At 35.8% G+C, this 27,786-nt stretch overlaps 1 protein-coding gene across 4 annotated transcripts in view; it reads left to right on the top strand.

Moving 5' to 3' along the window:
- smurf1 (SMAD specific E3 ubiquitin protein ligase 1) overlaps positions 1–27,786 on the top strand; it is a 78,323-nt gene that overhangs the window by 38,800 nt on the left and 11,737 nt on the right. For 2 of the 4 annotated variants that reach the window (XM_005164115.5, NM_001001943.1), the window contains 12 exon segments: positions 6,348–6,386; positions 13,711–13,819; positions 13,904–14,037; positions 14,179–14,244; positions 14,576–14,651; positions 16,581–16,819; positions 19,011–19,095; positions 21,930–22,076; positions 22,358–22,559; positions 24,318–24,421; positions 24,693–24,807; positions 25,000–25,178. In XM_005164115.5, the coding sequence (XP_005164172.1) occupies positions 6,348–6,386; positions 13,711–13,819; positions 13,904–14,037; positions 14,179–14,244; positions 14,576–14,651; positions 16,581–16,819; positions 19,011–19,095; positions 21,930–22,076; positions 22,358–22,559; positions 24,318–24,421; positions 24,693–24,807; positions 25,000–25,178 (1,495 nt within the window). 4 annotated transcript variants of the gene reach the window in all.

The raw sequence follows: 27,786 nt of genomic DNA, 5'->3' as shown, positions 1-27,786 counted from the left end.
GGAAAACAGTAACATATTTCATTTGTCTCTTTTTCTTTATTGTTTTTATCTATGCTTGTGGATTGATTATTATTTCATGCAGATTCACTCCCCTACAGAATCATCCCAATCAATATTAATAATACATAATATTTCCAAATAGAGCTATTCAAATCATCTGATGAAATGCATTCTTGCAATAGATATCGCAGAATAACAAAATATCTCAATGTCCGATTTTTTTTTTATTTCTATTATTGTGCAGCCCTTAACTGAACCTTATTTACAATTTTTATACCTGTTATTTGCAGCCGAGACAAATATTTTTGAGAATGTATATTCTAACGTAGACTTCATTCGTGGGCAGGCTTATCCTCTCTCTGTCTCTCTCTCTCTCTCTGTGATAAACAAGCCCTGAAGTCCCTCACATGTGATTTCATGGCCAGGAAACATTATGCAACGTAGGACATGAAGTTTTTGAAATTGACCTCTTTTTTTGGTAAATTGTACCTCATAAATAAATAAAGCTGACTCAGTTTAAGCTCAATTTGCCAATCATATCATTCACATCAGTGATTCATATCGGTGCAATTTTTCCCCATTAGTTTTATTATGCAATTTCTAGATATGATGTATTGTTACACCCTTTTTGATGGATGAATGGATTTTAAAAAATAATCTTAAGTAGGTTGTTAAATAGGTTGTTTTCACATGACGTTATTGCCGCGCAAAAAATCAGATGGATGTCAGGCAGTAGGGCTGTGCGATTTTGTCAAAAATATCTAAGTGCAATTTTTTTTAAACTGATATTGCGATTGTGATTTGATTTGCGATTTAAATTTTGTAGTCGATCTTCAGCTCAATCTGTGTTGTAGCTTTTTACTGCTAAAATGCAGTCAGTGTTAGTTAAAAAAGGCCCATATGTGTTTAAGCTGTTGTATGCTTTCATCTGTTGTTTTGTGATGTCTGGAAGATATCCACATGAGGAAAAAACTATAGTAATTTATAATTAACTTGTTTTTGAACCACATAGTAAAGTGTATAATGTGTTAACAAAAAGATTGTTTTTCTTACCTTATTGGCAAATAATTTAGCTTGTTTTAAGTAAACAGTTAGTTCGTTTTGATGTGTTTTTTTTCTTTAGAAAACAAGACATTTCTTATGCTATTTCATGTGTCTAGTATGTATCTTAATTTAGATTTTTTTAAATATTTTGATTGAAAAAAAAAGGACAACAACTAAGTTAGTTTTTTAATTTTATTATTATTATTATAACAGATCAGGGATGTTCAAGGACACTATGTTTGTGCACTTTCGAAAGATCTTATTTGTGTTTTTGAATAAAGGGTTGGAAATGAATGCTTTTGTTGTGTTTTTTAAATCCACTTCATCTAATAATTGAAAAAAATAATTGGCAGATTAATCAATTATTAAAATAATGGTTAGTTGCAGCCCTACTGATAAACTGTAATGTAACGATTGTGATGGTGTGATGGTGTATAATTATAGCATAGAAAACTGAAGCCTTTTCAATAATTTCTTCTTACTATATTTACCACATAATGTGTTGTACCACAGCAACAATATAATTACTACGACAGTTTAATTCAAGTAATTATCTAAGCTTCCAAACACTATAATATTTACTATAGTATTTTTTCATATAACGTAATAGCTTATACAGTATCTAACGCCTCGATGACAGACAAAAACATTTTAGTTCAGAAGAAAACTCAGCCCTCTTCATGATATAAAGATCATGCCTTGCAGATGTGGTTATTTGCTAATTATTTAAATCTCCTTTGGAATATGGTATAAATTGCAAAAGTTTGGACTTTCCTCTGTCTCCCATTCAGTTTTTTACCTCCTGCTCTCCATCTGAATTTCATGTGTCACTAGAACTCTGTTTAAAAACAACCTATTAAAATATTAATATTAAATTAAAGAAATGTATAAGTGATGCCTTATTATCAAAATGTAAACAGTAGAAATGTCACCACAAATTTGATCAATATTGAAAGAAATGATTTGGTGGTCTTTGCGGTCTTATTTTTGCAAGCGCGGTGAGCCATTGGTTACATTTTTGACGTTTTCCACTTAATAATTAACCAAACTAAATTTCCATCTGCTGGTCTGGGCCAATAAAATCCTCTCATGTGAATTAATGTCTTTTAATGGACGGGCTGTTGCACCGCTGACTGCCTGTGATGAAAGTTGTGTCTGACAGAGAAGTTTCAGCCTCTGTTCCTCCTTTGTTTCCATGGCTACAGATGTGGAAAGCTCCTAAAGGGTAGCTCGGGTGGTAAAGCTTTGAAATATCTGTTGCATGTATATTTGATTACTCTGTGACTGCTGTAGCTGAAGCTCTGCCTCAGCTCGCTCATACCTGCAGACTTTGATCTGAGCCTCGTATGCATCACGGCACCTCCCCTCGGGTTATTGGTTGCTACAGTAACCGTTATTGGGAGGTGATGGACAGTCTGGAGGCTGGAGACGTGATGGACTATGGATCCACCAGCCCCCACTCTCCATCTCACCCTGTGAATGTGAACGCTGGGATGAATTTCACAGCTAATGAGGCTCTACCCTCCCCGAGTGCTGGAGCTGTGTGTGGGTGCTAACCGAGGTATGCCGTTTGGCTCTTCTGTCCACAGCGACGAGTTTTCAGCTCTCTGACCTTTGAAGATCCTGTCGCCTCGGCTCATTATTAGGGCATAAACTACACCAAGCATTAGGGCAGCAGAAGACCCCACCGTAGGGCAATTAGTGGCTGAGCTTGCATGAATCCTGTTCTGTCGGAACTGACTGCTTATTCCTCTTTTTTAACCAGTTTCTTCTTCATCCTATTGTCACATGGATGTAAATAAATAAACAGGCTACTGCAGCAATGGGAAATACATAAAAGAAAAGGAAACATGTTTGTTGTGTTGTCTACACTTCACTTTTCTCTTGAGCTGGTCCTGATTTTAACAGCTGAAACGTTAGCATGCGTTTTGTGTATTCTAGGATTGATGGAAGGATTTATTTGGTGGACTTTAAGCATATTTTGGTGCAGTCTTCAAAAGGAGTATGAATGTTGAGCAAACCAAGAACAGGAATGTATGCTGAAAAAATGTCTGCAAAACTGTTGCAAACAATTTCTTTGTGTTAAATATAAACGATCACATTTAATTGAATTATATTCAACTTAATTTCACAGCCCAAATAAATTGCTTACAACTACTTAACGTAAAAAAAAAAAGTAAAACCAAGGAATCATCTTTGAATTTTTTTTCTCAGTATTGTTTGATCTTTTGGTTTATTTGTTGCAGAACCGAAAATGAGAAGGAATAAGGAAATAATGATAACCGTAAAGCTGCTCAACAAAACTATTTGAGTGATTACACGTAAATTAGTTTTCTGCCTCTTTACACCACCATCAAATTAATGCTTTTTGGTAATTGTACAATGGTAAAGGGAACACATTCATTCATTTTCCTTCGGCTTAGTCCCTTTTTTCATCAGAGATTGCCACAGTGGAATGAATCGCCAACATATGCAGCATATGTTTTACACAGCGGATGCCCTTCCAGTTGCAACCCAGCACTGGGAAACATCCATACATACTCATTCGCACACATACACTACGGCCCATTTAGTTCATTAAATTCACCTTGCATGTCTTTGGACTTGTGGGGGAAAATCTTAGCTGTATGCTTTTCAAGGTCTATAAGAAGTGTCATTCATGTCTTTTAAGGTGCACTCGAAAGACAATGGTCTGTGGTATCTTGTAATTTTGTATTTGGTTGTCAGGATGATGTAGGCGATGTAGGCCTGTAGTTATAATAATTTTTTACAATATAGTTATGATGATATTTATACATGATAGAATAGTTAGATAGTTGATAACTAATGCTAATTGTTTTAAATATGTTTTTGTAGTTCGGGCCCAAATAAATATCTGTTGCTGTTTTTAATCATTCATTTGATTGAAGATGTGAAAATTAGTGAATATTATCGATGCATCTATTGGGTAAAATTGCTGCTTTTTACTGTCATCTTATGTGTTTTTGGTCATTATGAATGCACTGTCACTTTAATTGAGCACAAGCAGTGTGGCAAATATTTTACTTGCTTTAGCGATGCTCACACCTGGCGATGACGCGATGCTTCTGCGTGCGATGTGAAAGCTCTAATTTGTTAACATGGACGCTGAAAAAACACGCTGCTCTGCTCATGCTTTCGGCGTAAAATAGGCTTCAAGCTGCGTATTTACTGCAGACAAGATGGCAAGAGTCCAGTGACAGATATTTGGCTGTCCACACTAAACATGACGCAACACAGCAGAGTACATTTAAATAAATAAATGTCATTTATTTAAATATTAGTCACTTTACTCCCAACAAAATGGTAAGAGTTATATTCTAATTACACATCAAACCTATTTATTAAAAGTACATGGGCCGAGAGTGACAGATGTGGTTTGTCACAGTTCTTACTTTCATTTTCAAACTGTTTGCTAATTATTTTATTTTTTTTAAGATCTGAGGTGAGCTTTTTGCAGCTGCTTTTAGGAGTATGGCAATTGATGTCACATTAAATGGTGTCCAAATTCACATCGGTACCATTTAATACTGAATAAAGCACATAATCTGTACCTGAGGTGATAACTGTCATTGTAGTTTATGCTGTTGTTTTGCAACAATGTCACGGAAATGGAAACTAGAATTTTTGAGCGCCACTGTTGCAGATGGACACTGTTAGTCTGGGTTCACACTAGCACTGTACGATTAATCAAATTAGACAAGTAATCACAATTTGAATGTTGCAGGTTAGCAAATGGCAAAAGGCTGAGATAGGATTTCTGAACAACACTATTTATAAACATACACATACTATTTATTTAGTAACATACTTGGTTTACGTTTCAACTTTTGTTACAACTTTTGTTCAACTGTTTTACATTTGTTGGTATTTTTGTATTCTGTATATCTTGTATATTTTGTATTTACTTGTTTTCATTCTTTAATTAAATAATTTCACAGATATGCAGCCGATAGCAAGTACCTGACTGTCCTCTCTGCGCGACAGGTTTACTAGTCAATTGAATAAGCACACTCTCTTCATATTTGTACCGTTAACATTACCCACTGCAGATTACACTTCAATTCAATTCAATTCAGCTTTATTTGTATAGCGCTTTTACAATGTAGATTGTGTCAAAGCAGCTTCACATAAATGGTCATAGTAACTGGAACAGTGTGGTTCAGTAACTGGAACAGTGTGGTTCAGGTTTTAGTGTTTAAGTTCAGTTCAGTTTAGCTCAGTTCAGTGTGATTTAATCATTACTGAGAGTTCAAACACTGAAGAGCCAATTCATCGATGCGTAGCTCTACCAATCCTGAACCATGCGAGGCAGTGGCGACAGCGGAGAGGGAAAAAAAACTTCACCTGATGGGAGTGAAGAAAAAAAACCTTGAGAGAACCAGACTCAGTTGGGCACGACCATTTTAATTAATTACACACTACAATAAGAACCACAAAGTATCTACCATTAGTTTTCTTTATAGTTATTATTTTTGTTAATGGGTATTTACTGTTTACCCAGAAACCCATTCAACCCTCACATTTCAGAATTAACCATTGTCAAGCCTTTTGCTACAATGACCTACTGTTTCCTCTATTGCTGTATCTGCAGTGCGGTGTATATATATATTATTTTTTCACTTTTCCCACTATGTACATTTTTTTTGTCCAGAAGGATGCAGGTCATTGGTTTGCTATTACCTTGTCCTCCGTGTACACAGTGCATTTTTGATAAGATGAATATTGCTGACCACACCTGCTGCCTCTCACACCACAGCGTGTCAAACACAAGCTGACACCAACCTTCTTCACAAACGCTGCTTCTCTTAAGCGCACCGAATCCCATTGAAAACCATGAAATCACATTGGTGCCTAACACAGAATGACCTTTGATATATTCACATTAGGTGAAGGCTAGCCAAAAAAGAGAAAACCTTTTGGCAGTCAGCTTAAGCTTTGCATATTCAGGGAAAGGCTGTGGATTTGGGGTGCTGACTAACAGCGTTGAGAGGAAGTCTGAATGATTTATTCTGTGCAGGCTGGGCTGGGGCGGCCTCAGTGGCCCCTCTTGGGGAACTAGAGGAAAAGGATCCTGATCATGTCAGTTAGTTAGTGGAATGAGGCCCAGCTTTTGCACTAAAGCCATCTCTGCAGATGAATGCTGTTTTAGAGTCGTGCTCACATCTGCAGCAAAAACACTGTGTATATTTTCAATACTTTTCAAATGCTTGTTTTCCATATTCATACATTTCAAATCAGTTGATGTATTTAGCTGATCTATTTTTTTTCTCTTTCTCTTTCAGTATTATGTGCCAAGAATCTAGCAAAGAAAGACTTCTTCCGTAAGTATATGATTTTATCTTTCACAATTTGAATGCTTTTTGTAGCTAAAAAGGTTCACTATGAAAATAAATGGGGTTATACTTGCCTTTATTCACCTTTAGTTTGAATAATCTTCAATAAATGTTGCTCCCAGTTTTAAAAAATGGTCAAAAATGTACCATAAAAGTATCATAGAGTGTTTTAGATTGAGTCATATAATGTTGTTTGAGGAAAAGACAAAATTGAAAGTCTTTTTTTTCCCAGGATAATACTGGTCTCCAGTGCACTTCTAACTGCTTCAAAATAATTCAATTTTGAGCCATTTTAATTTGACCTAATTATATTCAATTTAAATTAATATAACTTATCTTTTTATTATTACATTAATAGATTGATGGGGAAGTTTTTCTGAATTACGTTTTATAAGTTAAAATAAAATTTTCTAATCAAAAATGTCAAAATCATTTTATTAATAAACAATGTAATCTGCTCTACCAAATGGTTGACCATGTTTTGACTGTTTTAAATAATGAACAGTCAATGATAATAATGGTTTACACTTACAGCATTGCTGGTTTACAAAGAAATCAAGCTGCACTTCTACACTTGATTTTGGTTTTATTGAAAAAAATTAAACAAGATGAAAACATCTTATGTTTTATTTTCATTTCATTTTTTTTTAATAAATTGGTCTTGCACTTCATATTTTCTGATTTTCAAGTATATGTAGTAATTCCGGTACTTTTACCGTAAACCGACATATCAACTTCTACCAAATAGTTAATATTTTTCGAAATTATGGGAAGTGTTGAAAAAATTGAGCATATACTAGCGACATTAGGAGTTAAGAATTTTTTGTTGGTGGGGTAGTTAAAGGGTTAGGAATTTAAGAAAAAAAGTGCTAATGTTAGGGTATATTTTAAGCAACCTCTAAAATAAATCAGTGTTATTCATCTTTCTGTCATGAAAAACATTCTACTGGGTGAAATTAATGTATTTTTGTCACACTTTCTAGATTTCTAGACACTTTCTTATTTATTTTTTGATAGAAATTAGTCCACAGTATGATTTGATTAAGTGTGCAACACTTGATTGATTCATCAAAAATTGCCCAAATTCTGTGACAATCAAATCTTACACAACTGATGCTGTTTCCAGGTCTGAAATGGTGATTTGTACATCGCAGAAATAACAGTGCACTGTTAATAGGGTATTTACACAGCTAGTATTTTTTTTCCCATACTGATAAACTTCCTGTGAACAGCATCGATGTTGTAATGTAATTAAAATATAATCAGTTAAATAGACTTTAGTGTTCATTTAGTTGTTGAAGCGTAAAATGAGACGAGAAGCGGTTTACACTCACGTGCCCATCAGGATCAGCAGGCGAGCGCAGAAGATCCTTTAAATATACCTGGGTAAAATAAATGTTCATATTTTAAACACATGGCATGGAAAATGTCATTTAAGGGGCCAATCACACCAAATGCTTTTTTTGCGTTGAGAGGCGCCTTTTTTGAAAGATTTAATAACGGCCGCGAGTGTACTACGCGCTACGCGCACCTCACATTTAAACCACCTACTGCGCCTCTCAAGTTACGTCAGTCACATGTTTTTCATTCTCCAATCAGATTAAGGCACAGGCAGGGTTTCCGTTGAGGTGACAGCAGTGTTTGTGTTGTTAAGATGACTACAGGGACTTTTGAAGATGGAGGAGAGACTAGTGTTTGCTGTTTTGAGTTATCTGATGCTGTATGACTTACAAATCTTGAATTTCACGATATTATTAAGTTTTAAAATTATATTAATATCAACAGCAACACTCTCGCATAACACCCAGCTGATTCAGTCGTTGCCCAGCGACATAAAGGGCGCTCCGGTCTTCTTTTTTTCTTGTCAACAAAAAAAGACAGTGTGGTGCGCCTCGCGTTTTTGGAACATTTCGGTGTGATTGGCCCCTAATGCAGTGCTTCTTTTATATTCTGAGACCCACTTTATGTAGTATATTTATCAGGCAGTGAAGATCCTGGATTTTGAAAGAGAACAGACCTTAAATGTGCTGATTTTGTAACAGCCTACAGTTCTCCGGAGTCGATTGACCCAGGTTACTGAAAAATTTAAGGTCTTTCTGCATACTTCGGAATATACCCTATTCTTGAACAGTTTTGTGAACCGGGGCAGTCATTTCAAGCAATATTACCAACTGTAAAAGTGCAAAAAGACAATGCAATATCACCGGAATAACAGTGCACTGTTAATTCATGAACAGTTTTGTGAACTGGGTCAACCATTTCAAGCAAAACAACCAGCTCTCAAAAATATATCAAAAAACATTCAGCGAACAAATTGGACACTGATACTGTTGAACTTTCTGAAATGCCAAGAAGAGATTGTGTGGATTTTCTGTGAATAATGACTTGTATATTGGTCTGTTCTCAAATAAATTGAATATTGATATAAGACAGATATAAGAACATTGTATTTTATAAACTTCTTCAGTAACATATTACCTGGCTTTTATTTTGAAGTTTGACAGCTCCGGTCCTCATTCACATAAATTTTCCATATAATTCCCCAGTCATATTGAAAAGAGTAGAGGATATTCAACACATTCAAATTTTATGATTCGCAAAGTAAAAAAAATACACACATCGGCATGTGTGACTAAATATCGCTGTAGGCTGAAGTATTATTTGACTATAAATCCCTTGCATTCACAGAAATGGCTGTATAGGAAGCATTTATGTCTGTGCATCTCTGAAACATTCGAGAGCTGTTCAGAGACGCCCACCGGCTGCCTTTATCACTGAGGGAATTCACATATTCATTTAGTGGCTCCCCATCAGATTCCACCCACTCCAGCATGAGCACGCTCTCCAGTGTTCTCTGTCCCAGCTGTTCTGACTGACAGGCCTGTTTACCCCACTGGCCTCGACCGTGTGTGTCCCACATATTATTCAAATGCCTGGTGTGCGTCATTCATAGATCCTGTTTCTGTGCCATGGCCATTATGCTTCTCGCGTAACAAAGGGCCACATGAGAATGCATGACGAAGATGTGCAAAAAGTCCAATTGTCTCTGGTAATTATGCAGGACTATTATTATTATTCATGTCCTCCAACAGATGCAGCATGTATTTTTCAGCAGTGTTTTTCTCCTGGCTGAAAGGTTTTCAGTAGGAGGCTCTTCATAGCTTCACGCCACCCAGTGAACGGTCCACAGAGCATGAGACTGTCCTTTCAATAACACTGTCGAGCTGCCAAATAACATTTTATAGGACTCCTGACTATGCCTGAAATGAGCATAAGCATGACCTGAAAGTAAACCTCTGGGACCGTAATTATGAGTCTAATTGTTGCTGGTGAAATGATGTGGTTTTATTAGATTTCATCTAGAATGCATGATGTCTGATCCTCTAACCGATTAGTGTTGCTTTTAATTAACCTTAACAAATTGGGTGCAATACTCTGACAAATACCTACCTTTGCACACTGAAGGTGACAAGAGCGTCAACGGCGAGAAAGTTTGCTACATTGATCTTGTATTCAAAGGAGCCGTTGCAGCATATCAGTTACATTCCAGCATAAAAACATGCTTTCTAGCATGAAAATGTTTTGCACTTTTTATCAAATTCATTTAACTATTGAAGGGTTGGGCGATCAATCGTCGTAGGTGGCGGTGAATTAATTAAATATGAATTATTAATTCATTCATAACAAATTAATTATTTGCAGCCTACTGTTTCAACTACCTGACCCGCATGGACTTTTTTTTACTCATAAGTAATTAAATCATAAATAAATAAAGACAAGTTACACACAAATTACCATCTGTCCATCAATTTTTTTCCATGGGACTCTGGCATGACTAGACAAAATGATCTGTGTCGTTATAATTGTGTAGACAAACTTTATTGGTTAAAAAGGTGCACATCCAACAGGAACCAACCAACAGCATCTGATGTTTTCGCTAAAATTAGCAAGTACTAGTGTAAAAGCGAAAGATTGAAGCAGTAATATCCAAATCCCAGTGATTTTGAGGCCCATCGCAATGTGCCTTAAGAGTGCGGTTTTCCCCGACCACCGAATTGATTGACCGACGCCATGTTTCACAGAACTTTTGCAAATTAACTGGGATTAAAATATTTGTTACAACTTTGGGATTTTTAGTTTAGTTTTAAAGTTTAAAACATTTTTAAAACAGAGCATGTTTATAATATAAGTAAAATCGTTATGTAATTTTTTGCTGCTATAATCACCATGGTGTCCGTAAACGCTAAAATGTGTGTGTACTGCAAACAGCATTTGTCTGAGACTCATTTCAGAAACGCTTGAATAAACTCCAGCACAATTACATGAAATTAACTTGCTTGGTAATTAGGAATGAGCTGGATTTCAGCTTTATCTGAGTCTTTCTTTGTCACTGACTGCTGTTTATCTGACGTAATGCATGGTAACATGCAATGAACTGGGTGAAGCACCTTAATTTCATTTAAAGTTATAGGCTACAAAAACAGCTACAGTATATTCAGACACCAAAATGGGCATATTCTGGAGGCTATAATAAATAATCTGATGCGTATTTTGAGCTGAAACTTTACAGACACATTCTGAAGACGCCAAAGGCTTACCCTGCGTCTTGTAAAAGGGGTAAAATAGGTGCCCTTTAAAGTCAAGTCCACTAATCGCTTTTTACAGTCAATTTACAAGTCCTTACAAATTGTACATTATATAATTTCTGTCTGAAAACTATAAAGAATGATTATTTTGTGCACATCATTGCTCTTTTGTATTTATCTTGTAATGTGTTTATTGTATTGCATGCAGATACCCTCCCATACAAAATCATCCCAATCAATCTAAAATGATAAATTTAAACAGAGCTATTAAAGTCATCTGGTGAAATTGTGTTCATATTGCAATAACAACATGTTGCAATATCAGTTTTTGCCAATATTTTCCAGCCCAAGTTTTAAGAGAGAACTTTGCCTGGGTGTGAATCTGTAAGATCAGTGGCATTGTTGGAACCATAAAGCAAATTGTGTCCATCTTTTTTTTTTTTTTTTTCAGTTGAGGCCAAACGTTTGCTGAGTTTAGACTTACTTGGACGTAGGTTTGCACAATATATTGTTTCAGCATCGATATCGCAATGTGATTATTCGCAATGTTGAGTCTGGATTATAATTGATCATTTTGCAAGTCATTTTTGAGGCCTCTGACAGTGAGAGGGTTTTGAAAGCATTTAGGCCTAAACTTTTTACCGTTTGTAACTTTGACAAATGAATAATGATTAAATTGTTAATAAAAACATGCAGTATTTGATTGTACATTTAATTATTGAATTACTTTATACCTGATTACAGTTTGACATAAATAAAAAAAATAAAAATAAAACGCCGAGTATTTAATTAGTATCTTTTTCTTTATTGAATTAGTCTAAACTTGTAGATTGTTTCTTATATTTTATGCATATGGACTCCTCTACAGAATCATCCCAGTCAATCTAAAATAATCAATTCTTTCCAAATTGTTATTCAACTCATCTAGTGAAATTACTTATATCGCAATACATATTGGCGATTAAAAAGTTGCAATGTTAGATTTTTCCAATTTCATGCAGCTTTTTTACTTAGAATTATTATTGTGTGTGAATGTTTTTATTTTTATTTTATTATTGAAGTCTTTATTGCCCAGAGTTTCTCAAAAAAGTATGTTCTGATGGCTGGTCGATCTCATTTATATTTTTTCTCAAGGAACATATATATATATATATATATATATATATATATATATATATATATATATATATATATATATATATATATATATATATATATATATATATATATATATATATATATATATATACATATACACACATTTAGCTATTAAACTTATATAAATTTTATTGTATTTATTTTAAATCAAATCACTTTTTCATTGTCACATCATCAACATCATAGTACGCATGCTATATAAATAAAATTGCCTTGCCTTGTATTATAATATATTCATTCATTCATTTTCCTTCAGCTTTGTCCCAGGTTTCTGTAATATGATATATGTTTATGTAAAAAATGAGCATACTTATTCTGACTGGTTCTTCTTTTTGTCACTTTATTATTATTATTTATATTATTACCAATTCACCAATTACCAATTGAATGTCTAAAAAAGGGACAAGTAAGTAAAACTTCAAAACGTCAGAGTTTAAAGACCTAATATGACAAATTAATGAGATAAATGATACAATGAAATTTATACACTAATCTCTTTGATAAACTTGCAAAGCAATCTAGCTAAAGACCTTCTGGTCAAATGCACCATACATAAATTGGTCAAGATTGTTAACCAAATGACTTCTTAAAATATCTTTGCAGAACAGAAGCATGAAATATGAAGTAAACTATTTTAATTGCTTATCTCAAACTAAATCGGAAAATTCTGAAAACAGTCATCAAAATGTGAGCATTTGGTTTTTTAGATAGACAAATACAAGTTATTTGCTATTAAAAGGATAGTTCACTCAAGGCTGAAAATTCTGTTATCATTTACTCAGCCTTTACTTGTTCCAAACATGTTTCAGTTTCTTTCTTCTGTTGAACACAAAGATATTGAGCTGAAAACTTGTAACCATTGACTGCCATATTATTTTATTTATTTATTTTTTTTTGTATGATGCTAGTCAGTGGTAACAGGTTTTTAGCATACTTTAAAATATCTTTTTTTTCTGTTTAACATATTAAAGAAACTCATAAAGGCTTGGTAGCAATTAAGGTTTACTAAATAGTGAGTAAAGTTTAATTTTTGTATGAACTATCTCATTAATAACACCAAATCTTTGGATAATACTAAAAGAAATCACTCCTTTCAGCCTGTCATTATTTCGCATGCATGAAATGTCAAGCATGTCCGCTGTTATGCTTTTAGATGGTTTCATGTAATGAAATTGTGACCAGAACATTGCATTTTAAATTAATAAATAAAATCTGAAAAAACAAAATGTTCAAGCTTTCGTTTCAAAGGTCATTTAGACTGTTACAGCCTTTACAAATACAGTAATATCGACGTGGTATGAAAACAGGCAGAATCACTCAAATGAAAGCATCAAGGCTGAACTCAAATTGTGAAATAATTTAGCAACTGAAAGCTTCAAGTTGTTTTTTTTAGAGATCTGTAAAGTCATCCATATATTTGCAGTCTATCTAAATACTTGGCGCATTCATTGTGAAAGCTGCTTAGCCATCCAGATTGTACCCGTTCTTTCAGAGGACATCGTGTGACGTCTGGGTTTGTCCTCTGTTATTTATTTGTCTTCCTGCCATACTGTCTTTTTCCGCTACAGGGTTGCCTGATCCTTTTGCCAAAGTGGTGGTGGACGGCTCGGGTCAATGCCACTCTACAGACACGGTCAAAAGCACACTGGACCCCAAGTGGAATCAGCATTACGACCTGTGAGCAAATTCATCCTCTTATCAGTGGTGTTCCTCAGGGATGGAGCTGAACCTCTTGCTAAAGATTTTTTGATGTGTATATAGGTATATTGGGAAGACCGATTCCATCACCATTAGCGTATGGAACCATAAGAAGATCCATAAGAAGCAGGGTGCGGGATTCTTAGGCTGCGTGCGGCTCTTGTCAAACGCTATCAGCAGACTAAAAGACACAGGCTGTGAGTGTGACGCTTTAATAGCAACCCCTAATCTCTTCATTGTGCCATAATACAGTCATTATATGTCTCAAGTAAAATGTATGTAGTCATAAATGTTTGATAACTGCATATATTAATCGTTTTTGTCTTTTTGATCATCAGACCAGCGTTTAGACTTATGCAAGTTAAACCCATCTGACAGTGATGCTGTCCGTGGACAAATCGTTGGTACGTATTCATAGAGTTTTTCAGATATAATGGCTTCGAGATCTGCTTAGAAACCCCTCAGGGACACTTTTTTAAAAATGTACTGAATAATAAGATGTCTAAGAAGGATAACACAAGCAGTGAACTTCTGAGAAAATCACGAAGCATTTGTTTTCTGATGCCATTTATTTCAGAGTGTTACAGTGAAGGTCATACTTTTAAGTGTCTATACGCTTTAGGAACACTGTGTGAAATCTGATATGAGTTTTCAGAATAATGTTAATCTATGCTGTATTTGATCAAAAATAATGGCTCAGTGTAAAGACCTGAACTGTTTTCATCATTACTGTAGTGAGTTTGCAGACCAGAGACAGAATTGGCAGTGGAGGGCCTGTGGTGGACTGTCGAGGACTGGTAGAGAATGAAGGGTGAGTCAACACACGTCTTGAGAATGCACAATTATTCAGCACTGGAACTGACTGGCTGTCTGCCCAGATAGAAAGCGCATTATTTGAGCTTCCCGAAGGCCAGTTAGTTTCACAGTTCATCACTATTTTGATGATCAATATTTAGTATGTGGATTTGGCACGCTATGTTTGGGAAAATAGTTTTGGGGCTTTTCTATTTGACATGATTTGATAGTGTGATGATTATTATAAGATTGCTTAATATAAATTTTTTTGGTTTTACCCATGTGGCCTATGTTATGACATCAGAAATATAATTTCAATTTGCAGCATTTACTTCGCTTTTCTGTTTGCTCTTATCCTGATTCGTTTATTTGTTTTACTCTCATAAGTGGTGTGACAGAATAAGAGGGAAGGGTCCTGGCGAAACCTGAGCACAAGTGGTCATAAGAGATGCATTAATATGAGGTGGAAATGGTAATTAGTCTCAGTTGACCACTTGTGAAAGATCATTAAAAATGCAAATTAAAAGGGATAGTTCACTTCCAAAAAAAAAAAATATATATATTCATATATATATATATATATATATATATATATATATATATATATATATATATATATATATATATATATATATAAATAGATTAAAATGTTAAGCTTCCCAGACTTGTGACTTTTTTTTTTCGTCAAATAAAAAAAAAAGATATTTTGAAGAATGTTGGAAACTGGTAGTCATTGACATCCATATTAAAAAAAAAATACTATGGAGGTCAAGCATTCTTCAAAATAGAGACAAGTCTGACATTATTTATACCCCTAAAGACAGAAATTTAAACATGTTTTGAATACAAATAATGTCAGAATTATCAGTTTTGGTGATCTATTTCTCTAAAAGGCCTCAAAACCACCTCTGTCTCAGCAGGGTGTTTTCACACCTCTAGTTTGAAAAAAGTCAAGGAAGTGGGTGAGTCCAGCTTTGTTTAGGTGGGAGTGTCGAGTGGCGAAAGAGGGAAGGGCTTGCATGAAAAGGGGAATTTCAGTACGTGTAATACAGCTGATTTTTACACCGGCAACACAAACACAGACGCGGGGGAAATAAATAGTGATTCAGAGAGCAGCATTCACAGCATATCTGAAAGCTGTGTGGAATTGGAGGATTTTCAGTCCGTAATATGATATTGAAGTACTGTAAACTTAGTAACTGAATCATTTTGACTGAGGTATTTCTTCATAACTAAAAGAATACTGCTGACGATACTAACTAACTTTGCCTCTGAATAAACATATACAAAGAACATTAATCACACACTTACCAAATCAGTAGAAACAGGACAATCAAACTTCGATTTGGTTAGAGAAATTGATCCAAGTGTGAAAGCACCCTTATAAACACAACACTGACGACCCATGTGTCTAAACAGTTCTTTTACTATTTGTTTAAATTACGGTGGACAACACAACTTGGCGTCTCTCTGAACACTGTAACAGGTAAAAGAAGTCTTTGAAGCTATATCATGCATATTAACATTCCATCTTGTTCACAAAAGAGCAAGCTAATTGGTTCAAATGAAGTCTTTCTTATGAATTAATGAACAGATGTGCTGAAAACTCAATGATGTCACTGTACCAGCCGGTACAGACAGCCAATCTCCTCACTGGAATTTACACAATGATCTCATCGCCGTGACGCAGCTTCAAAATTTCTTTTTAAACCGGAAGAACGAATTTGCTAAAACAACACAAAAAACTAAAACAATTTTCACTTTTATAGTGAAATATATGTGTCTTAATTGTGTTTTTAGCAACGTGGGACACATATGACTGTCAACATCTCAAAAAAATGCATTTTGTTGTTTCATGACCCTTTAATGTCAGGTGAAAGCAGATTCTTTGTGTGCTTTAAATGTGTGTGTTTTCACACCTGCTCTGTGTACGTGTGTTATTCAGGCCAGTCTTTGAAGACTCGGGACCCGGACGGCCTCTCAGCTGCTTCATGGAGGAGCCCATGCCATACACCGATCCCACAGGAGCCGCTGGAGGGGGCAACTGCCGTGCACTTGAGTCACCCAATCAGGAACAACGGCTCCAAGCACAACGCATCAGAAACCAGGATTCCCGAGGGCACACGCACACCCCCCAGAATCGACCGCACGGACACCAATCCCCCGACCTCCCTGAGGGCTATGGTAAGCCTAACCACATTATGTGGCAAGATGGTCAGGAGTGGAGCTTATCAAAGAGTTTTTTATTGTCATTGTTGCTGCATTTAAAGGGACAGTTCACCCAAAAATTAACATTTATTCACCGTTCACTCATACTTAAATAGTTCTAAGCTTTTATACATTATAAAAAACATTTATTATACTATATAAATAGATGTTGTTACATCAATTATGAGTGTATACATTATACAACCAAGACATTTTGAAAAAGGTTGGAAAGCTGCAGCCATTGACATCCATAGGATGTTTTGTTCATAGCATGGATTTCATTAGCCTGTTTCACACAAAAATACCAGTAAATATCAGGAAAATTTTGTTATATGCGGAAAATTTCTAAAACGACTTTACCGGTAAATTCAAAAAAGCGATGTTCACACATCCATTAAAAAATTTTGGTCAATTCTGTCATCCTTATCCAGAAATGAGCTCTAAACATCTGCGTTTATATTTGTAAACATAGAACATCTTTTATTGATGGTTACACCTTTTTTTATAGCGTTAGCATTTATGCTTTGTCCCAGACAAATTCATAGGCAGAAGTGCCAATCGCAGTTTGACAATATCACAAATTGTGTAGATGGATAAGTGTTCTGAACAATTTGTTTAAAAATGTATGGAGGAACATATCAAGATGTACATAATATGTGTGTGTGCTGGCGCTCACCAGAGTACACCTTTACGTGCACACGCATCAAGCAACTGAAGCAGAGCTCGAAGGTAAATAAACAGAGGTTTATCGTAAGCATTTTAGCGATAATTTCTTCCACATTTGGCTTTAAGAAGCAACAGAGAAACATTATCTGACTAACATCTAGCAGCTAAATGTATCTCGAAAAATATTCAAAAGGCTTGTACTTTCATAAACAACGCAGATGTGAATGTGTCTGAATTTCCTGATTGGCCAATAGACGTCTTCCCAGCAACATTCTGGCAAGTTACTGGTAATGTTAAAACTTCTCTTTCCGGAAAATTGACGGATCGAATTTACCAGTATTATCAAAAAGGGCCTGTCCACACATGATCCCACATAATGAGCTCTTCAACATTTTTTAAAATATCTTCTTCTTTCGTGTTCAAACTGGTTTGAAAGGATACATAAATGATTGCAGAATTTTCATTTTTGGGGAACTGTACTATTTAATGTTCGTGTAGAGCAGGGGTGTTCAAACTTGGTCCTGGAGGACCAGTGTCCTGCAGATTTTAGCTCCAACTTGCCTCAACACACCTGCAAGGATGTTTCTAGAAAGCCTAGTAAGAGCTTTATTAGCTATCCCAGGTGTGTCTGATTGAGGTTGGAACTAAACTTTGCTGGACACCGGCCCTCCAGGACCAAGTTTGGACATGCCTGGTGTAGAGTGAGAACGAGTTTGTCATTCTGCCATCACAACAGTAAACAAATCGTTAGAGAAGAGATGTCATTGCAAAAGAGAGAGGAAGCTGATTTGACTGAATATCTAATGACCACTGCAGTATTGCTTAAAAACAGAAAGATCCATTTTATTTCCAAGGCACGCTATTGGGATTCAGCAATACTTTTCTAACAACTTCACCTTTAATGCACTTCAAATAAGCTGGTGCGAGTAATTTTTCTGTCATTATGTATAATCAGCAGGTCACTTGTTATAAAGACAGGGCTAGCTTTGTTCAATGGAAGTATATATATAAATATTTAACTACAAACACAAGTGGTTTTGCACATCCCTGGAGTGTGCACCTGATCTCTTACCCACAGTACAGTCGGAGTCTGCTGAGACTAATACAGCTTAGCGCTTTGGGTAGAGGCTACTGAAGTGCAGTGAACTGGAGAGACTGAGCTCTGAAAGGAGTCCATTCAGCCGGGCACTGCTGCTTTAGCTGAGCCATGTGGCCGCTGCAGCCTGCATTATACAGGTGGATTGACTGCGCTAAAGCCCCTCATTGGAGTGTAACTGTGTCTGACCCGGCTGGTGTTGTGGTCGGGCCCTTTGGCGTGATCGCCGGACGGCGCCAGTGTAATTAAATCTCAGCCTAGACATGCCACACTGGCTCTGTGCAGTCTGAGAACTGGAAGCCGGGCGTTCTGTTGCAAAAGCCCTGGCGCTCTTTCAGGTTTCATGTAAAACTGCTGTCTTGCTCGTTCGCTCTTGACGTGTGCCTCTTCTCTTTTGTACCACAGAGCAAAGGACCACCGTGCAGGGCCAAGTCTATTTTCTGCACACACAGACTGGCGTGAGCACCTGGCACGATCCCAGAATACCCCGGTAGGTTTAATCACCACCCGCCTTCACTGAAATAACGATTGTGCCCTTTCTGATTGCTTCTTGCTGCTATTGTAATATCGCTCTAATCGTTTAATGTCCACAATCAGCTAACTTGATAATCAGCACAATCATCTCACTTAATAGCTGCTACTGTTGACATTGTGAAGCTTAATAATTTGCTCGTCATCAGGAGAACGAGGAAAGAGACTTGAGGAAAGCAAGGCGGGAAATCAATACAAGTCAAGCAGACAAATGCAGGTGTTTTTTGTGTGTGTCGAAGGTTATTTTAGTCACTGTAGCGCGTGACCTCTTAAATTGGCACCTTCTCTTTGGCCCAATCACATGCTTGTTTAATCAACACACATGCGAGCATGTTTTGAAAAAGTTCAGAAACCGCCGACTGTTTGTTTTGATCTTCCATTGTGCCAACATCTCTTTACTAAGACAAGTCAGTCCACATGTTGGCCATGTTTGTAATGCCTTCAGGCAACTATTTCATATTTTAATAAAGTACTGAGTAGATTTTTTTTGTTTTTAGGCATGGTTGTATAAAATTTAAAAGCTTTTTTTTTAGTTTTATGTAATATATAGATTTCAGTATATAATGATGGTATATAGATATATATACAGTGCTTCCCACAGGTTTGAAATATACTTGCAGTGGTAGTCGGATTGAAACACCTTTTACTCTCAGCACATAAATGGTCAACTACATGCAACAAACAAAAAAGTGATTTTTATCTGTATTTTTTTAATATGATACTGGTTATAAACCTTTTTATTTCAGTAGGTTAAAGTAAAATAAAAAAGATGGTTAAAATAAAATAAATAGACTATTTCTCTTACTTTTATGCTATTTTATGCTCTCACTCTTTAAAGTTGCTTTATTGGCATGATATTTTGTACAGTATTGACAAAGCAAATATACAACAAACGTGAAATAACAGAAAAAAAAGGGAAAAAAATAGACAATATTGCTTAAAAATTATAATAATTACAAAAATATAAAGTGTAAATTATATAAATACGGCAAGATTTGATTGAAAAGTTGATTAACCATTTCTAATGTTGTAAAAATATATTGCAGCCTGTATAGATGGAGTATAGATAGTCATTTTGTTTTTTCCGAGTATATGGTTTATCTGAGTCGTTTATTAAATAATTAGTCATTTAATGTTTCTCTCCCTGCAAAATGGTAATGCAAAAACAACAAATAACGGTAACGTTAGAAAGCAAAAGCTGAATCCTGGACATTTTAGGAGATTCAGAAACTACATCCGGACGCATTTCGACGCAAAAGGCTCTGTGGGTCTGCAGAACACCTAATATTGTGTGAGGGTTTGACAGATCTGGCACACATAGAGACAGCAGTACGAAACATGCAGAGCGAGAGAAGATTATCCACTGGTTGATCGATCGCGAATGTTTGGCTTCCAAAAAAAAAAAAAGTGTAAACGGACGATGATAATAATAGTATTATTCATGTGTCATCACCAAATATACTTGGGTGTTCGTTAATATATTTGAGCGGCCCGCCCAAGTAAAGTCTGTGTGGGAAGAACTGATATATAGAAAAAAGATTATTATACATTATTATATTATACAAATATGCATCTTTATAATAATACGAGTACCATAAAAAAAAATTTTTAGCAAAAAAATACAGCCTTGATAAACTTTTTTGTTACATTCTAGGTTTAGATTAAGGATGCAACGATTAGATTTTGATTGTACGATCAAAGTCTGCAGAATAATCATGGTTATCATGATTATTATGCATTTATTGGTTTCAAAACACTACTAGTTTAGAAAATCACATGAACACTTCTCATATTTTAAAGTGCTATTTATTGCTTCTCAGTAACTAAATAATACAGCACAAAATAATAATAAAGAACAAACAGTTTTTAATCTTAAAAATAAGGGAATAAATGTTTTTGGCATTTAAACATAAGTAATAATTTTACACTGAAAAATAAACAGTAAAACAATCAATCAATCAATAAATAAGTAAATAAAGAAAAAAAGAAAAAAATATACAGTTTTCTAATATAAGTTTAAGCATCATATTAGCAAAGTATTTCCCTTTTAAAGAGAACAAATGTAGTCAAAGGCTGCTGAACATCTTTCTAAAGGCACTTGATAAACTGTATAATGTATTGTCTATATATACATTATCACCTATAACATTTGCAATTTTTAGGGACAGAGCACTGAAATGGTGCATAGGCCCTATTGGAATTGCTCTGTTTTTTATTCATTTAATATTTTTTTTTCCTCTTTGGAGTAGAAATGTATATATTTTATACAAAGTATGAAGCTTATTGGTCAGTTCTTATCACGTAACTCATGGTGCACCGTGTGCACTTCACCCTAATATGCTCACAAGAAATTAAATAGCGAACTTAAGTGTGCAAAAGACACGACTTGTCAAGGGCCCTTAGTTAATAGCCTCAGCCATAGTTAATCTAGTGTGTGCGCATATTCACCTTTTGAGAGGCTTTACGATTAATTAACGAATTAAAGCGCGGTTAATAGTGAGATTGGTCAATTGTTGCATCCCTAGTTTAGATTTAATTTTAAATATTGGGTTAGATTTAGTTTAAAAATATTTTACCTTATGGTATAATAAAATAAATTGAAATAAATGAATCTGAAAATAAAAAATAAATAACGATTAGTTGTGGCTGGTAAATTAGGGGATTTACTTGGCACATCATGGCTGGTGGATAAGAGATGAATTTCCGACTGAGGAACTGGGTAAAAGGGCAGAGGTTTGGACACATTATACATGTATGAGACAGCAGGTGTGATGGGTGCGCTTGCTCCTTCAGGGATTTGAACAGCGTGAGTTGTGAGGAGCTGGGCCCACTGCCGCCCGGCTGGGAGATCAGGAGCACTGTGTCAGGACGAATTTATTTCGTCGACCACAATAATAGAACCACGCAATTCACCGACCCCAGGTTACACCACATCATGAGGTAAAACATCTTTCACATCGGCTCCGTTCATAACATCTGATTACTCATCCCAGCTCTTAAATGATCCTGTTAATTATTCAGCACAATGAATAAATCATCCCTGTGTAATTAGTTGCTAGCAATGATAATTGCTTGCTCTTGTAAAGGTTTATTCAATTAATTCTCAACATTTATTTAATTCCTAATCGTCCCTTGTGGGAGCGTAACCCAAATAATGCATGATTATTTCATGGTCCACTGCTATGAGAGAGTGACGGTTTTAGTTTGCGTGTGTTTTGCAGCCAACACTCTCAGGTGAAGGAGTCGAGCCAGGCTCTGCCCGTGCAGATGGAGGTTGGCATGGAGGAGGGTGATGGAGAGTTGCCGGTGCGCTACGAAAGAGATCTTGTCCAGAAACTCAAAGTTCTCCGGCATGAGCTCTCGCTGCAGCAGCCTCAGGCCGGCCACTGCCGCATAGAAGTGTCCCGCGAGGAGATCTTTGAGGTACTGAATAGTGCCAGTCATGTAGTGCATGCATAATTCAGTGCTGAGGAACTGTTTTTGTCATTGGAAGTGGCACGGGATGCATCACGATTAGCTTTTGCATACTAATGCTTGCGTTTTGGTCTCTGGCAGTCAAACGCCAACATCAGTGTCTTCAGCAACACTGCTGTTTTTGGTAAAATGACACTTTAGGAGAGCATGTTTATTATTTTAATTTGATGAGTCATCTGTGCGATCTTCTGTTTGTTATTATGCATAGAAATGTTTGGGGTTGGAAATGATTTTAATCTTTTGTTTTTTAAGATTTTTATCAAAATAAATAAGACCTACTGTATAGTAAACTAAACCGTTTTCTTTTGTTCTTGTCTTTATATATTTTTTGTAATAAAGTTTGCAATGCGTACTAGGGCTGCATGATTAATCCAAAAATATCACAATCTCGATTCGACTCTACACACAATCTTAATTCTGCTTTTATACTATTTGGCCATTTATATTTTCACGGTCAGGAGAGAAGCGTAAAGGCGGACGCACAAGTTTTTACAGCAACATTGACACCTCCAGATAGCGTTAAAAGTGCTACAAACTGTATTTATATGGTATAATTCATCCAAGATGTCATTTCTGTTTCAATGTAAAGATGTATTTGGGGCTGCGAAATCACATGTGAGGTGTTAATTACAGAGAGGACGCGCATGTACCTGCCATTGATGGCTACTTTAGTGAACAGAACCTGCATAGGATGTGAATAACATCTAATAAAGTTGTAAATAGCGTTCAGTTTTTTGCACCAAGTCATCGTTAGAGAGCCGCGCGGGCGAAGTATGATTTGCATGGATGTGTTTTTTTCTCAAAGTGACTGCAGCCATGAGCTGCCCTCAGAAGTGAACGTGAAACCGGCTATCACATTTTAGAATTATGATTACGACAAGCGTTTGATATGTTTTTTCTTTCATCGCGAACACAAAGTGTTGTGCATGAAAATAAATGTATACTGCTTCAGTGTAACTAATCTAGCCTATATAATGTTAATTATAATAACTGATAATGACAAGTGTCTCATTTTACCAGTGAATAAAATGATCTAATAATGCTGTCAATGACAAGTATATGTCTTAAACATAATAATTCAACTTTAGAATTATGAATAGTTGTATTCTAATGTCATCGCTTTGCTGTGAATTAACTACCAGGACATTTTTAAAGTCTGTTCAAGTCTATACAAAATTAAGCATTTTAACCAACAGTAGACCTACACATAGGCCTAATATTATTATTGTTGTTTACTATATGTTTGAGAAATAACAGTATTAGTAGGCTACTCATATTAACCTTTATTTTACATCTACAGAAATGTGAGCAAATCATAATCTTGATTTTAAGCCCAAAAAATTGTGATTTTCATGCAGCCCAACTGCGCGCTCGTGTTTTTGATTTATTTATTTATTTTTTATTAAACTCGTCAATAATGTTATTCAGAAGGTCATGATTCGAACTCATTAAATAATTACTTTCTTATAGCTTTTATTTTACATTCTTAGGTAATACAAAAACAGATGTTTCGACACAATGTCTTCCACAGTGTGTGTTAATATATTTTTAAACAATTATTCCTGTCATGTTTTTTTTTTTAATCAGTCATTATCCAGTCTTCAATGTTGAAAACAGTTTTGCTGCCAAATATTTTTGTGGATAGGAGCAGTCCTTGGTAGATGTGGAAATGTGAGTGCTCTAATTGCTCCTCTGTCTTCTCTGTAGGAGTCTTATAGGCAGATCATGAAGATGAGACCCAAAGACCTGAAGAAGCGGCTGATGGTGAAGTTCAGAGGCGAGGAGGGGCTGGATTACGGAGGAGTTGCTAGGTAGCATATGAATCTGTTCCATACGAAAGGTTCTCATTAATTAATTTCCCCAGCGCCTCATTATTCCCCCATCTCTTTTCATATGCCAGACTTGACTTCATAATTTCAGCAGTTTAGCTGAATCTCAGCCAGGCTTATCAGCATGCAGAGCATCATGCTCACGATACTGCAGGTGTTCCCCTGTTGAGCACACGGTTTAGACTGAACAGCAGCCAGCAGGCTTTCTGAAAAAATCTGACGTTTGTGTCTGAATTTCTGTCCTGTGTTTCAGGGAGTGGTTATATCTGCTCTGCCATGAGATGCTGAATCCATACTATGGCTTGTTTCAGTACTCGACCGATAACATCTACACACTACAGATCAACCCAGACTCCTCCATTAACCCTGTAAGTCACACGGCGACCTTTGCCTGCTATTTCTTTTTTAAACAAGGGCCAGTTTGACAGCCTGTTATAAAGCTCTTTAGTAAACGTGTGGTGGTTGTTATGTATGCTTGGAAAGCTGGTCCATGTGTTGCTTTGCTGCTGCAGGGCTTTATCAAACTTCCTCTCACTCACGCCCTCTGCTGTTCATTTCAGGATCACTTGTCTTACTTCCACTTTGTTGGGCGGATTATGGGTCTGGCTGTTTTCCACGGGCACTACATTAACGGGGGCTTCACCTTGCCCTTCTACAAGCAGCTCCTGGGGAAACCCATTCAGCTTTGTGACCTTGAGACCGTGGACCCAGAGCTGCACAAGAGTCTCGTCTGGATCCTGTGAGTGAAATTTTATGAAAAATATATGGATTTAGCTCAGTAGAATGTAATAGTTGTGTGGAGAGCCTGAATTTAAGAAATTGATAGAATGGCTAAAACTCAAGATGTTATTAACGTGACAGCATTCCCCTTCTAATTCTGATTTTAGCATTAAAATAATAAAATCAAAACATTTATGCCATGGGTCTCAAACTCAATTCCTGGAGGGCCACAGTTTTGCTCCAACCCTAATCAGACACAGCTGATCCAAATAATCAAGTTGTTCAAAAGAGTCTCAACACCTTGATTATTTGGATTAGCTTTGTTTGATTAGGGTTGGAGCAAAACTGTGGCCCTCCAGGAATTGAGTTTGAGACCCATGATCTATACCAGTGTTTCTCAACTGGTGGGGAACATTTTCAGTGGGTCGCGGAGTGTGTGATCAAAAAAACAACAACAAACGTTTCATTTTTAACTTATTTTGCGTATATCAGACTTTTGAAATGCGGGGGAAATTTCATATAATTATAGCAACAAATATGTCGAAGAGGAAATACAACCCCGAATATGTAAAATGTGGATTTACATATATTGACAACAAAAAAGGCTTAAAGCCTCAGTGTGTAGTGAGGTGCTCTCACAAGAGAGCATGAAACCTTCTAAATTAAAATGACATTTAGAAACCAAACATCCTAGTTGCAAGGACAAACCTGTGGACTGTTTTCAAAGGCGACTCCAATAGCTGAGGGCATCACAAAAGAGCAGAACATCTTCATGTTCAAAACAAGTACAGGCACTCCGCTCATCTTACTGTGCTCACCATGTAGCAAAGGCCAAGAAAGCCCACACAATAGCAGAAGAGCAAACAACTGGTGATTATTATAAGAATGGTTATGACTATTTCAATCACTTTACTTTAATTTGCTGGTTTGTTCAACAGGATTAACAGGTTAACGTTTTATTAACAGTTCAGTTTAGTTAATGGTAACTGAACTTTTCCTCACCCTAAGCACTGTTTTGTAATGTATTTGACATTTTTACTCTGTAATATTACCATAATTTAATACATTTTGTTAAATGACAGCAGTAAAATATTGTTTATTTGTAAGTCTTGGTGATTTTCTTATAATTTATCTGTCACTACTTGTTTATATTAACAAATAAATACAAATTAATTATAATTCCTAAAATTATATTATAGTTCCTAAAAATTTGGGTCGCGGCTTGATGACCAAGGTTAAATGTGGGTCCCATGGCCAAACCAGTTGAGAACCACTGATCTATACCATCATTAAAACTACAGTGCATTAGGCTTCTTATTTACATTATGTACGAGCAGTCGGACAAACAGCCTTAAAAAGTGTACTATAATATATAACAGCCATAAAAACAACGGACCTTTAATCATTGTCCACTGTCTGGATTTCTTTCTCTCCAAATGTAATTTGGAATACCAAATGTCTTTGTACAAATGTCTTTTTTTTTTTAACAGTTTCTGGTAATTTTAATACAGTCACAAATTCTATTGTCCATATTAACATCTGTTGTCTTCTTCTCTAGTTTGTTATTCTTGCTTCTTGTTTTGCACTGACTGAAACAACATCACAGGGGAGCGTAACAGTAAAACAATTTGTCCCGTAATCATATCGTCTTGATAATGAAATATTTAGTTGTATACGTATACCTAGAGTACATATGAAGTAGTATAATTTGATATCAAACTGTTATATTTTTTTATAATTAATAATTATATGACCACATGGGTGTAGGAAGTATAGGAATTTTGCCTTGCAGACAAATTGTGCCATCTGTTTCCATAATTTGTTTCAAAGTAGTTTTATAATAGAACTAAAGAGGCAGTCGTTTGGACTTTTTAAAATAATTAAATTAATAGCTTAAACTATTAAAATAAAGCCTGTATATCTACAGTACCCAGACTTTTCTTATTGTATATATTTTATTCTAACATTTGTTATTTTTGCAACCCATCTCTGGGAAACATCCACACACAGTCATTCACACTCATACACTACGGACAATTTAGCCTTCCCAATTCACCTGTACTGCATGTATTTGGACTGTGGGGGGAAACCGGAGCACCTGGAGGGAACCCACGTGAACGCAGGATGAACATGCAAACTCCACACAGAAACGCCAGTTGACCCAGCCGAGACTCAAACCAGCGACCTTCTTGCTGTGAAGCAACAGCACTACCTACTGCGCCACTTTGTCGCCAGAATTATTTATATTATTTATTAAATTTCCCAATTATTGTATTTTACTAAAGTCTACCCCAACCCTAAACCCAACTGTCCCAGTAACTTAAAAACAGTAGCTGTAAAGAGTATTATTATGTCTATTATTTATATCTATTAGATTACCCAATAAATTGTATTTTTAACATCTACCCCAACCCTAAACCCAACCGTCACAGTACACACTGCTTTGCTGGACAAAGTCAGGTGTCTAATAACTCATAACAAAATAAAGGCTTTATTACAAAAAAAAATATTTTTAGGGAAATTGCTTGAAATATGGAGACAGACTTTTAAAGCTTATTTATAACATTTCAATAGAAGCTTTGAGTGTAAATATGATGTGTGTGACATGCAATTTGGTACAGTCTGAT

The sequence above is a fragment of the Danio rerio genome, chromosome 3 (assembly GCF_049306965.1).
Source record: "Danio rerio strain Tuebingen ecotype United States chromosome 3, GRCz12tu, whole genome shotgun sequence".
Taxonomy (NCBI): domain Eukaryota; kingdom Metazoa; phylum Chordata; class Actinopteri; order Cypriniformes; family Danionidae; genus Danio; species Danio rerio.
Note: the sequence above shows the minus strand (reverse complement) of the source record. Positions and strands in the feature narration are given on the sequence as shown.